Below are 13,651 nucleotides of genomic sequence, written 5' to 3'. Positions count from 1 at the left end.
CACTTTTGAGAAATTGCCTTGGTGCCCTTCTCAAATTTTCAACAGTTGCCATGATGCCCTCTTCAAATATTACAAACTGCCGTGCTGCCTTGCCTTTTCAGTGAAAATCCAAGGCAATTTTCTACTTGCCCTAAAAAAGTTGCCGTGCCCCTTCAGATCCTTAATTCGAGGGCTGGGCACATATTTACCTCTTACTGTTTTGTTTTTTAGTTGGGTTGTGTGTGCTGGCCAGAATTTTATGTTAAACAGTCTAATGTAATTGTATTTGGGTTGATTAACTATTCTTTCATATAAATTATATTCTGTTACTTCTTGCAGTGAGTAATCATGCCCCACTGTGTATATGTTCTTGTGCAGGATGCATAGCTCAGGCCCGTAGCCAAGGGGGGTGCGGGGGTGCGATGCACCCACCCAAATTTACCAAAAGTGCTAAAAAGGTCCACTTTTTGTCATAAAGTGGGCCAATAATGAGGTTTTTGTAGGAGGGTTAGGGGGATTAGGTCCAAAAAAGGTCCACTTTTTGAGGTCCCATACACCCCTCAAATTAATCCTGGCTACGGGCCTGGCATAGCTCCATTTAAAATATTATAATTATCATTATAATATTATGCAAATTATTCTGATTATTATTCTGATCATTATTGTCATTCTTCTTCTTATTATTATAGAAGGAGTCCTTTACGCAGCAAATTTTGTGGGCCCTACTAAGGATGCCCGCATTATACGATACGATCTGGAAACAAACACCCAGTATGATATATACAATGCGAGTATACATGTACATATAAACGACATCACGATCCTTGGTGACCAGCTCATATTTGTGGATAAGGCCAATGGCGTCAAGGCCATAAACAAGAATGGAAGTTCACTACTACCTCTCAATATTACTGGTTTGGATTGTGATAACTACCAAAGCATTCATGCGATTATGAATAGTAGGTTGAGTACATGCCTAATTGGATAATTAGGCCCAGTGCCGCCGACAAGGGGGTGGGGTAAGGGGTGAGTTACCCAGGGCCCCCGTAAAAGTAAAGAAAACATATTTTACTATGGGCCCGTAGAAAAGGGACCTCAAGGGCCCATTAAAAAGTATAGAAAACTTACTTTAGCTTTTTACATGCCCTTTGCCCACTAAGGTATCTTTTCTTCCATTTACAGGCCCATGGTATCTTTACTTCAAGCTTATTAAGGGCCCGGCCACTATTCTCTGTTCTTTGCCTTTACGGGTCCATTATAAGGTCTCTTTTCTTTGCTCTTTTACGACCCATAAAAAGCAAACAAAAGAGAGTAGCAGGCCTGTAAAAAACAAAGAAAAGAGTTGTGCATTAACAAGATACAAGATGGTATCCTTTGACCTGCACTTTTGAATAAATATTCCCCTGGATTTATGTTACTGTCTGCTTTTGCCACAATGATCATCCTCGATATAATGAAGACTTCGAGAAACTAGGGGAGTGCAGCTTAATTTTGGGAACACTCTTTTAGGGGGGAGATGAATTTTGCCACTTACCATGTTACGATGAGATTAGGCTTGAAAAGCATTTCCCCACGATACGCCCACACCCGGAAACCATGATGAAAATATATCTTGATTATAGCTACTCATGCAGTGTAAAGTTTTTTCAAAATTTTACCCTTCTATCAGGCACATTTCTTCATGGAAGCAATTAGACAGTAAAAAGTTAGTCGAGGAATTAAGCACCTGCCTAGCATAAATCCTGGGGTAGGCCTAGTCCATGCAGTCATCAGCCAATGTTATGCAAATGAGTGTTTCTGACCAAATTTAGGCTAATATTTTAGCGAACAAATTGTAAATTTTCATTTGTCTCCTTCAAGTTCAATGTTCATATTTGATTTGGTGCTAAACAGGCTACTTTTGCTCCGCTTCAACATGTGTTCAAGGATTTTACACCAACCTCCCTCATGTCACAAAGAAATTTACACCACTGCTGTCCCCAACCCCCACCTACCACACACACTTATGAAGTCCTGCACCGACATTGCTGATAAAAGGTGCGGGTGCGTTCATTTTACCACCAGGCCTGTAATGGCTCTCGGCGACACTGCTTAATTGGTTGAGCTCTAATTTTCATCCTTTTATTTTTAGGGATTTCATTTTACGGAACTGACTTCAGGACCACAAGTTTTAAGCATGGAGCTTCTCAATTACGTTCAATAGTTACTTTTCTTACTTTTTTCCCATGTTTTCCCAGTCAAATTTGATCCTTTCTTGTAATAACAGACCTTCATTTTTGAGGAGCTCGATTGCACCAGAGCTCCTACAGCTCTCCTTAACAACATTCCAGGCGTATGATTTACTGAGCACCTCACTACTTGAATCCCTATGTTTTAATACAGATATTAAACGATTGAGCTCCATGTTGAGCACCTTAGTAAACTCAGGAGAGCGATTAACAGAGCTCCTGCAATTTTGAAAAATGAAGGCCTAAAATAAAATGTCTTTCTTTTGACCACATTAAACCAACCAAAATCTGGATAATGCTCTGTTCATTGAGGTACATTTTGTCACTATCAACCCATGTTGCACTACTATATCAAATAGAAATGGGAGAAATGCATTATGGGAAGTGCCAGATATCTGCTCTGGTGCTGGTGTCTGAAACAAGGCATGATGGGAAGGCAGAGATAGTCTACTGGTGTGAAAATGGGCTATTCCAGTTGAATTCAATACACCCCCTTTGGCAGACATGACCATAATCTCCCACACAGGGGGTGTGAATTTCAAATGGGTTTATCTGAATGGGTGACTCCATTTAAAATCTACACCCACTGTGTGGGAAATTAACAGACCTGCCAACCCCGGCTGCCAACCTTTGAGATCACAAAACTGTTTTCTGAAACCCCAAAAGTCGTATGTTTCATTGAAAAAACGCATATTCCAAAATATCAAGCGTTGACGAGCTGATGTACAATTATACGATCCGCTGTAAGTGCAAGGAATGCTGAAAATCCACGCTACAAATTGCACATATTGTGCATGAATTTCCATTTCACCGAATACTCTGGTTTGAAGGATTGCTTCCTTTGATCTTTTTTGGAACTTTGAGTTGACATTTGAAGTCAAAGCCATATATTTGAAAATTCCATGCACAAACTGATCATAAAACTACATGTATCGTCTTTGCTGGCACCCGGGGCTGGTACTCGCTGCTCATGGTGGCCATTGACGATTCTCGCAGGGTACCTAGTGCTTTTGTATGCAATGTTCTGATTGGTTAAAATGCATTTGTTTACAAACCCATGCACCAATCATCATGGATGCGCTAGCTTACGAGATCGGGGTTTGTGTTTTATATTCTACACTTGCAGCCGTTTTGAAACATTTGGGATTTTTTTTAAATCAATGGTCAAAATGCGTAGAACACACGAATAGGAATTCCCATATGAAATACGGGAAAAAACATGCAAGTTGGCAGGTCTGGATTAGTCCATGTCTTCCTTCAGCAAGGGGTGTATGGATTACAACTGGAATAGCCCACCTCTTACAATATTTCATTGTCTGTAGATTCTGAGTTAACAAACCACCAAATGATGACCACAGAGATGGATTCCGCCACCACAATGGCATCGTCTACCAATGACGCAAATGGTAAATATTTTAACGAGTGGGAAAGTTGGGGTATGTCATAGGATGCTAAAACCCCAGGGGGTACTTAGTACAAATGACCATACGGGGACGTACCGCAAATATGGGTAGCATTTTCAGCCTTTTGGTATATCAATGACCCCTTTTTCTAAGCCAAGTTTGGTATATAAATGGGTCCTTTTTTCAAAATTTTTTAAATTTCCTCGAAAAATAGCCCAATTTTGCCTCAATCTAGCCAAAATTTTGAAATTGTCCAAAACAATTTGGGAAAATTTGTAAAAACTAAGACAATATGGAATAAATTTAGAATTTTGGTATATCTATGGGTCCAAATTTATTGAAAATTTGGTATATCTATGGGTCCACTTTCAAATTCTCAGCGACACACCCCTACCAAAATCAAACTTGAGTACCCCCTCCGGGGCTAAAACACACTACACAGCAAATCTAAGATTGATTTTTGACGGCAAAGTGGCAAAAACTAGCAAAAATTCACATAGTTGGTCATTGGTCAAATATTAAAAAGGAACACAGAAAAGCTCATAAACTGTAACACACAGCTTTCAATGAATCATACAACATATTTTTTTGTCTCATCAAGTCCTTAAAATAAAAAAGTTTTGAATTTAATATGCCACTTTTCAGTTAAATGCATATAGTTAGCAACGAAAACCCATGCCTTTTATTTCTTAACATTTTACTTATTATTACAAAATCGGGCTTTGTTTAAAGGGGGGTAACCCTATTGGTTTTGGATATGGATTGTCTTTAAAATTACATAATAATATCAAATATCGCCTCCTTTATGCTGCTTTGTGAAAAAACGAGAGCATTTTCAGCGTAAATGTGAATAAATATCCAAATTTGCAATCCAATACCTTGGTATACGTGAATTGCATTCTGGGCAGGCAATGACGAATGCTGACATGCTGTACAATGCCCGGCCCGTATTGAACGGAAAATGTGTTTTTTTTCGTAAACATTTCAAAAAAAAAGGAAACAAAATATATTTCCCCTTGCAATATGTACATTTCAAATGAATATAAAAAAAGTTTGGGTAAAATGGAGAGGAAAAAAACCCTTCCGAGACCGGGTTTTGAACCGGTACCTCTCGGTAAAAACAAACGCGCTAGTCAATTGAGCTATTTAGCACACCACGCTTTCCGTTGCCGTTTTCATAACTATATACGGCGCTTTACCGCCTTGCGGTGACTGATATTTCGCTTCATAATTCCCTCCCAGAATTCCAAAGTATTTACCATTGTTTACAAACTGGTATACCTGTAAAAACCGCTGTGATTCATGATTTCTCCGGAAATACATCGACTTGGAGCGTCAAATTTCAGGATAGTAAGGCCACGTGTTTTGAACTCGCCACCCTTGGCGTTACATCACAAATATTATGAATTTTTACACCGATCAAGTTTCAAATTAGAATATCTCCACAACTATCAACCCTAAATTAGCAAAAGTATACATTTTTGGAAAGCTGAAGGCATAAGCAATTTAAATATACACATTTCAACTCATTGTACAGGGTGACCTTGAAGTTATACAGGGTGGAATAAAAAAAATCCAAATAAAAAATGGGTCACTTGATGCATTGCTTATTACTAACTTGCAGTTATAAACTGAAAGTAAACAACATTGATTTGGTTAGAGGTTAGGGGGAGCCCACTGATTTTGGAAGAAAAAAATCACAGCTGTTTGGTAATCTCGAATACAGGGTGTCCCAAAATATGTTCAAATTTTTTTACAATTCAACATATTTTGAACTGAAACATTTTACGCCTAACCCATACAAAAAAAAGTAAGTCCATATTTAGATTCCTCATCAAATTTCCTCTCAGAAAATGTAAACTTTGACTATGATAGGATAAGTAATTAAAAATTTAGGGCAACTTTTAGATTTTGAAGACATCCGCATTGCTTACTACAGTGTTTAATATGAAAACAGGTAGTTTTGCACATAAAAGTTTGCATTTCATAGACTAAACCAATCATAAAGAGTTCAAAATGATTAAAAACAATTAGCAGAATAAATAATCTTTCAAAAGAGCTCTTAACCATGTCTGTAGCCCATATGGATGCAAAGATATGATCAGTTGATTCAACGCGCACACACAAAATCTTTATTTCCCATAGACTTTGCACATACCGCCACCGCCTCATCCGCCACCGCCTCATCCCCCACCTCGGTCATTCTGAACTCAAACAACTCTAACTCCACTATCTTAGCAGATAAACAATTCTCCTTTGGAGGTCTTTTAGGGCACACATTTAGCTACAACATGACACCAAACACACTTCAATACCTTTTGTTTAAGCAGAGATATAACAATTTGAACGAGTCTCGATTTGGAAAAGCGTAACAACACCACCATTTTTGGGTGGCGAGTTCAAAACGCAGCGTGGCCGTAATGAGAAAAAATAGTATCTATTATGTGATACCAAAACCTCATCAACAATGAAAAAAATCGGGGATGATGCTGTCGATCGGGTTACGGACCTTTAATACACTCAGGAAAGTATTTTTGTAACTCAATCATTTGTTTTGAGATGAAAAAAAAATGAACTATTTGTCACTTGTTTAGTTTTTGCAATTTTTGCCGGCCAAAACTGTTTTTGCCAACTACGGTTTTTCTCCACCTGTGGCAAAACCTGCGAACCCTGGGATGAATAGAGGTTGTTTTGGATAAATGCAAATTCATTGTTTTATTCTTCAATTCTTACTTCATAGCTCTTCTGACCAACACAACAAAGATTCTGTGTTATCTGAACAGAGAGACTGTTCCGGAGTTCAACAATGAGTTGCGTTGGGTGCTTAACATAGATAAGCGTGACATATGCCGTTGTTCCAGAGTTACAATCGGGAAGATTCATAGGATGCCCGTCATCAGAAGCTTTCAGCCTCTCTATGTTCGGTGTCCGATGGACATCGTGGACAAAGATGAGGAAACACTAGCCACATTGTTTAATTGCTAAATGGGCAAGCAATCAATCATCGACCGATCAATCAACCAATCCTCTCCAGAATGATAAAGCTAATATCCACAGCATTTGATGCTGGTGTATACTGGATAGTAATATGCTATCTGATATAACATTGCAACCGTGGCTGTGTGGGTTCTACAGAATTCTGGTTATTAAAATAATTGCTCCTGCACTTTGAATAGATGTGCCACAAACATTTGTGGTGTACGTAAATAAAAAATTCCATCAAAAGAAAGGATACGAAAATGCCTAAATTCTAAGTAAGAATTTGACTTTCTATTTGAAAATGTAATGTTTTAAAAATAATGTTCTCCTGTAGCAAGTGTCTTAGGCAAAGGCTGATCTGCATTTGTCATATATGTGATGTGATCTTTAAAAAGCAAAATCAGTCGGAAGTCAGAAATAATGATTTTGAGAATATAGCCAAACATGGAAGTATTTTCTTTTGTTTCCTATTGTTTTGGAAACTCTAAAACTGCTCACATCTTTTGAACAGGTTGTACAAATTCTATGGGGTTTTCTGCAAAATGTAGCTTTGTAAATGCTGTTTATAATCCTATAAGACACCGAAAATTGAATATGTCTGACTTCAGACTGATTTTGCTTGATCACACCACAAAATGTAAAATGATTTACTTTGGTCAGCGTATACAACTTGTATGTTTGAATATATGCAATTTTCAACCCAGCCATTAAAATGCAGCTTTTGCAACAGATGAGGTGAACTACAAGTAAAATATTAGTAACCTGGCATGTAATGTGGATTACTAAAATGTAGGGCTGGCGTCGGCACCGTTTTTTAATGTTGACATGTCGATATAATTTGTATACCAACGTAGACAGTGTGTCGACAATAAAAAAAATAAATAAATAAAAAAAAAAATTTTTTTTTAATTTTCAAAAAATATTTTTGGCCAGAAAAAGCAAGTTATAGGCCCAAAATGACTTGTTATTCATGGTAGGAAACCAGAGAAATACTGTTAGTGTTACTCCAAAAAAAATGCCATTTTTTTTTCAAAGTTGGATAAAGTTAATTACTTTTGCTTCTATTGAACAACTAGCAATGCATACTAATTCAATGTGTCCCTGACTGTTCAATAGAAGCAAAGGTAATCAAAATGTACAACGTTACCCAACTTTGTAAAAAAAATTGGCTTTTTTTTTTTAGTAGCAGTATTTCTCTGGTTTCCAACCTTGAATAACAAGTAATTTTGGGCCTATAACTTGCTTTTCTGGCCAAAAATATTTTTTGAAAATTGAAATTTTTTTTTATTTTTTTAGAATTTTTTTTTTGATGTTGACATGTCGGGTCGACGCCGGCCGTACTAAAATGGGCTATTGCAGACCAGTTGAAATCCATACACCCCCTAAAGAAGATGTGACCTTAATCTCCCACACAGAGAGTGTGAATTTCAAATGGGGTTACCTGAATGGGTACCTTCATTTGAAATCTACACCCCCAGTGTGGGAGATTAAGGTAATGTCTCCATAGGGGGTATACTGTACAGATTTCAGCTGGAATAGTCTCAGCTTTGGATTTACCTGGTGTAGTGAAGCAAAATGCTCCCTATTTTGGACAACCTGCTACACAAATTTCAGTGTGTATAGCAATTCTTACAATGTAAACATATGCTAACATCATATAAGAACATCATCTAAATAAAGTTTTCGGTAAAAATTGCAAATGTTTCAAAATAAGTCCGACACTGAATAGCCTAATGGTGGTCCAGATGCAAATAAGTTTAATGTCAGGGTTGTTGATTTATTGATTTTTTTTTTTGATTTATTAAAAAAAAAGAATTTAAAAATCAGATTTTTTTATTTAAATCGGATTTTTTTATATTTCAAGAACTGCTATACCCCATGATAAAGTCAAAAGAGTACCAGTGGAATGCTAGTCATATATGCACAATCCTACCAGGTATTTACAAACAAAATCAAACCATGTTTTTACATGTGAAAATTTCAACGAAAAAATTTGGTAAAATCATGGGAAAAAACCTGTTGAATTCTGTACCTTGAAGATGAATTTTTTAGCAATAAATATTCATAGAGGTATTTTAATTGTATCCAAACGTTGTAGAAACATTAGGAATGAAATAAATTCAATAAAGTCAATTTAACAAAGAAATTAACTTACATTAATCAAAAATGGTAAGAAATGGAAAAAGTTGATTTAAGTCAGTGATTTAAATCAAGTGATTTAAATCGCGATTTAAATCAATAAATCGGTGTGATTTAAATCAAACAACCCTGTTTAATGTATATGGCTCAAAATATGCTAAGGTGTCATATTATAGCCATATATTTTGACATCTTTTTTTAAAAATAATAATTATAGAAATGGAATATTTGCTAGTTTAGTGGCAAGTTTAGGTAGTAAAGACATAGCATACACAATTTAAGTAAAATCCTTTCACTCTAAATAATAATAAAGAAAAAAAAATAGCTGTAAAAATGGCTATTTTTACACTTTTATTTGTAACATGCCAAGAGACGCCTTTTTCAACAGCTTTTAATTTTTTTTATGGATCCTTATAGAAATTCATGTGACCTGTTTCCCAAAATGGTGCAGTAAACCAATCAAAAAAACAGAAAGAGGCATTATGAATTATAAGTTAAGGGATCCAAAATGAGCGTTATTAACGTTTACAGTATTTTTTGTGGGACATGAGAGCACCTCAGACCTGTCGAATTGCATTCTGAATCTGAAGCATGTCTTTCTGATATCAAATAATTTTCATTTTTGAAAATCACAATATAATACAAATTTTATGACAAATTATAAAAATTTGATATTTTCCACATTTTTGATATAAAACAGTCCTTGAAGTAAATTATATAAATCTAATGATATATTCTTAAAGTGTATGTAGCAGGGAGGAAAAGCCGACGGTCAATTGAAAATTTTGACCTTTCATATTGAAGATATGGATTTTTTCCCAAAAGACCTAATTTTTTTTTGGTGTTTTGGGGAAAAAATCCATATCTTCAATACTGAAGGTCAAAATTTTCAATTGATCGTCGGGCTTTTTCATCCCACCTACATGCACTTTAAGTATAAATCATCAGATTTATAAAGTTTACTTCAAGTACTGTTAAATATCAAAAATATCAATTTTAATGATTTGCCATAAAATGTGTATTAAATTGCGAATTTCAAAAATCAAAATTATTTGATATCAGAATGACATTCTTCAGTATTCAGAATGCAATTCGATATGTCTGATGTGCTCTAATGTCCCAAAATAAATACTGTCCAAACGCTCATACCCCAGCCCTTAACAGATCAAAAAAAGGATTTAAAAGTTTGCCTTGCGTATGTTACTATTGTCTGTCAAACTTTTGATTGATTTTGAAGTCCCTCAGTTTTTTATAAACAAAGACTTGAAGCATAAACTAAAGGGTAAATCTATTGTAAATAACTTCATTTCTCCATATTATAATCAATTTGTAAGTGGCTGCCATCTTTTTGAACATATAACAATTTTAAAATTTTTCTTGAAATGTCTGTCAAATAGTAACATACGCAAGACGGTGCTGTAATTCCTGCTAAACTAGGGTGATACAGCTAATTATGCTACATGACATAGCATTTAGCTCCACCTAGCTTTGTGGCACTATCACTTTGTGAGGAGAAGCTTTTTGATGACACAATCCATTGTTAAGTGTTGTCTGTCAAACATTTGTACGCAAGTTTGTACGCAAGATTTGTGTGTGTCTGTCAAAAGTAACATACGCAAACGTTTAAAAAAATTAAAAATCACTTGATGTTTACATTATGATGATAGTTTAGAGTTTATAAAAGTGTTTTAAAACATGTGATTTATAAACTGCATGTGATCTTTATTCAATTTCCCATCTTGAACTACTGTTTTGCCAAATTATTATTCTGTATGTTACATTTGACAGACATCTTATGTATGTTATGGCTTGACAGACACACATATTTTATTTATAACAATTTATCCTCCTTATTGTAATATTTGGACACATTTTTTTCCACAATCAGTTGCTGTAGGTCCTACACCTAAATAACCACAAAATACCTTATGTAATACTTTATAAATTTTTATTTGATTGCAGAAAATCATCAAAATTGTGTCTGTCAAATATAACGTCGCATGTAAAGGGCTAGAAAATTAAATTTGTGAAGTAAATGGTCTATAACTTATCTTTCTTTTAGTGTATTATGAACGATATATGTGCATACTATAATTTAAACCTGGTTGGAGACCAAAAGAAAAGAGCTGGAAAAATAATTGTGTGTTACACTTTTATGACACCTTAGCTTATTTTGAGCCACATAAATATCTGTAGAACTGGCTATGAAGATGATATTTTTAGAAAATTAAACTTGATCTCAATACAAAATGTTTATTCCCAAATTTGTCATCTGTTGCTGTTGCTATCAGTCTTCTTCAGAGGAATGTCCAGATATCTGTCACATTAATGATCGGGTCATGCATGCATGTACATTTTGTAATTAAACCTTTGATAACTTAAAGCCATAATGTGGCTTTTTGAATTTCTACTTTTGCATGATTATAATGCTCAATGGTGTACTAAAATACCATGTGAAAGACTAAGCCTAAGTGTTTTAATGACAGTAAAATCTAGAGTATTTACCGAGGATCCTCGGTTTCATTCCCAATTCCCCCAACGAGATCCACAATTACAATAAGTGGGTAAGTGGTTTTCTTTCATGTTACTGTAAAAGTCTATATTTTTGCGAGAAGATATTTTTGCAATTTTGAAGATTTTGTCAATTGCGCGAGAATTAAATTTTGCGGTTTTGATATTGATAAAAATAGAAACCTAATGCAAAAGGTTATTTTCGCGATTTTATGTCCACTCGAGAAATTCGCAAAAATAAAAACCTCGCGAAAATTTCTACTTTTACAGTACCTCACTATTTTGGCATAAAATGATCAGACAACCTCATTGACAGTTGTTACTACTAATATTATGTACCGGTAATTATATTTGGGAAAAAATAACAAAATATAAATTTGACCAAAATCATAAATGTCTTTAAATTCCACCATCCTTGCAGTTCAAGATGCATTGGTCAATCCTAAATGGGTTCTTCCAGCAGAAATCCATACAATACATCCCCAAGGAACACATGACCTTATTCTTCCACAAAATCATGTTCTTTTTAAAACCTAAAGAAGACATGGGATTCCAATTTTTTAATGGTATAAATTGACATGGGTTACCATTAATTTCTGGAATAGCCCAATGACAAACTCTCTTACAGGTTTTTGCAAAGATATTTTGCACGGCTGCTGACTGATAGCGTAAAAGGAACTACGTCACACCTGCCTTAAGCAATATTACGCAGGTGCTGATGTGATGATGTGATACAATTAGCCAATCACACCCCGACTTTATATTTACGTTGTAAACTGTGCCAAATTGGGCACTGCGAAAAGGTTCTTGCAAATGGGTGTAATTCTAGGATTGTTGGCTTACCTCAGCTGCAGATTCCTGATTACCATGGTTACCCCCTTCTGACTCGCCTCCCTCCTCATCCTGTGTGGTTGGTGTGTGTTCTATCGCATACTTGAGAACATCTTGAAGATTTCTTGGTGGTCTTTTATCACCTGGATCATCACCAGAACCGTGTCCTCCTGTGCTTGCCATCTGCAAAAGATAAACATGATACCATGCAAAGCTGCAAAGGTCATCAATTCTTTCGACATTTTTAGAGGGGGTGGTAGGTGTCAGCGTTGGAAATAGCTGAAATTGCTTAGCGAAATGCTACACAATTTTATCAATTTGCTACACAATTTTGGAGTTGAGTAGCATTTTTATGCCACATAGACTTACATGTACACACTGAAGTATGTGAATGTACCAAGAGAAAAGTAATGAAAGCAAATTTTGCTACACATAAAAAAATGCTAAATTCCAATACTGGTAGGTGTGTGTCGTATGCATATATGTGACATGATCAAGGGAAATGAGTCGGATGTTGCTAATATTGATTTTGAGATATTGGCAAAGAAAGTGTAAAAATTCTTTTGTTTTATGTTGTTTTCAGCGATTGATAAATTGATGTAACTTCACAAAGAACGGTCATATCAACATGGGGTTTTCAGTTTCTGAAAGCTCTAAATGTCCTCTTTAGAAACATATGTAAAACATTTTTTCGACCAGGGTCGACATGCGACTCATTCCCCTTGATCATGTCACATGTTAAACTTGAGAACATAAAATGAGATGATTTCTTGGTGGTCTTTTGTCCTGGGGTACTCAGTAGGCCTACAAATGACCATATAACATTAACAGAGACATGCCACAAACGTGAATAGCATTTTCAGGCTTTTGGTATATCAAGGACCTCTTCCCTAGGCCAATTTTGGTATACGGATGGGTCCTTTTTCAAAATTTTATTTGGGAAATAGCTCAATTTTGCCTCACTGTAGCCAAAATTTTGAAAATTTCCCAAAAATTTGAGAAAGCTAAGACAATTTGTGTTACAGTTAGCTGAAAATGTTGAATTCACCTGCCTCCATGTTACCAGTGCATCACATCCTCCATCTGGCATAACCATCCCCTGTGTTATCGCCAGCCCAGTGAAACTATAGATGTCTACATGTACATGTACAACTATTCATTCTTTCCAAGGACAATTTGTGTGTGGAACAATCTCCCTGAATCAGCTGCATGTGTGCCCTCCATCTGTGCTTTAAGCCCATGGCACTGAATTCAATCAGTGCTATGTTGCCACCGGCCAGCCTGAAGACACTCTAAACCTGCGTCACGTGATTGATTGGCAAATGAGATGCTGATGTGTTGATGATGACATGTTTCAACTAGCCAATCAGAACCCAGTTCCAATAATTGAAACTCCCGGCTCCGACCAGGAGTTCCAACAGGTGCTGTGTATGTGTTTACATGCGTTTAATGTGCATTGACATACACACTTAGCCGTCGGTTCGAAGAAATTGTTGCTCCAAAAATGATTGAAAATTACACATTTGTAATCATTTTTTACCACAAAATATGATTTGCTCGAGAACTCTAGCCAAGAATTTG

General features: G+C 35.8%; 2 protein-coding genes across 2 annotated transcripts in view; one reads left to right on the top strand and one right to left on the bottom strand.

Annotated features, from left to right (window-relative positions):
- Nucleotides 1-6,817, top strand: part of LOC140167207 (uncharacterized) — a 28,696-nt gene extending 21,879 nt beyond the window's left edge. Inside the window, exons 5-7 of the mRNA XM_072190559.1 lie at nt 669-938; nt 3,530-3,613; nt 6,351-6,817. Coding sequence (XP_072046660.1) covers nt 669-938; nt 3,530-3,613; nt 6,351-6,595 — 599 coding nt within the window. The 3' untranslated portion in view covers nt 6,596-6,817. The remainder of the gene's footprint in view (nt 1-668; nt 939-3,529; nt 3,614-6,350) is intronic.
- LOC140168061 (hsp70-binding protein 1-like) overlaps nt 1-13,651 on the bottom strand; it is a 114,990-nt gene that overhangs the window by 92,327 nt on the left and 9,012 nt on the right. Inside the window, exon 2 of the mRNA XM_072191364.1 lies at nt 12,083-12,253. Within this exon, the coding sequence (XP_072047465.1) occupies nt 12,083-12,253 (171 nt within the window). The remainder of the gene's footprint in view (nt 1-12,082; nt 12,254-13,651) is intronic.

Source organism: Amphiura filiformis, chromosome 13, assembly GCF_039555335.1.
Source record: "Amphiura filiformis chromosome 13, Afil_fr2py, whole genome shotgun sequence".
NCBI lineage: Eukaryota > Metazoa > Echinodermata > Ophiuroidea > Amphilepidida > Amphiuridae > Amphiura > Amphiura filiformis.
Note: the sequence above shows the minus strand (reverse complement) of the source record. Positions and strands in the feature narration are given on the sequence as shown.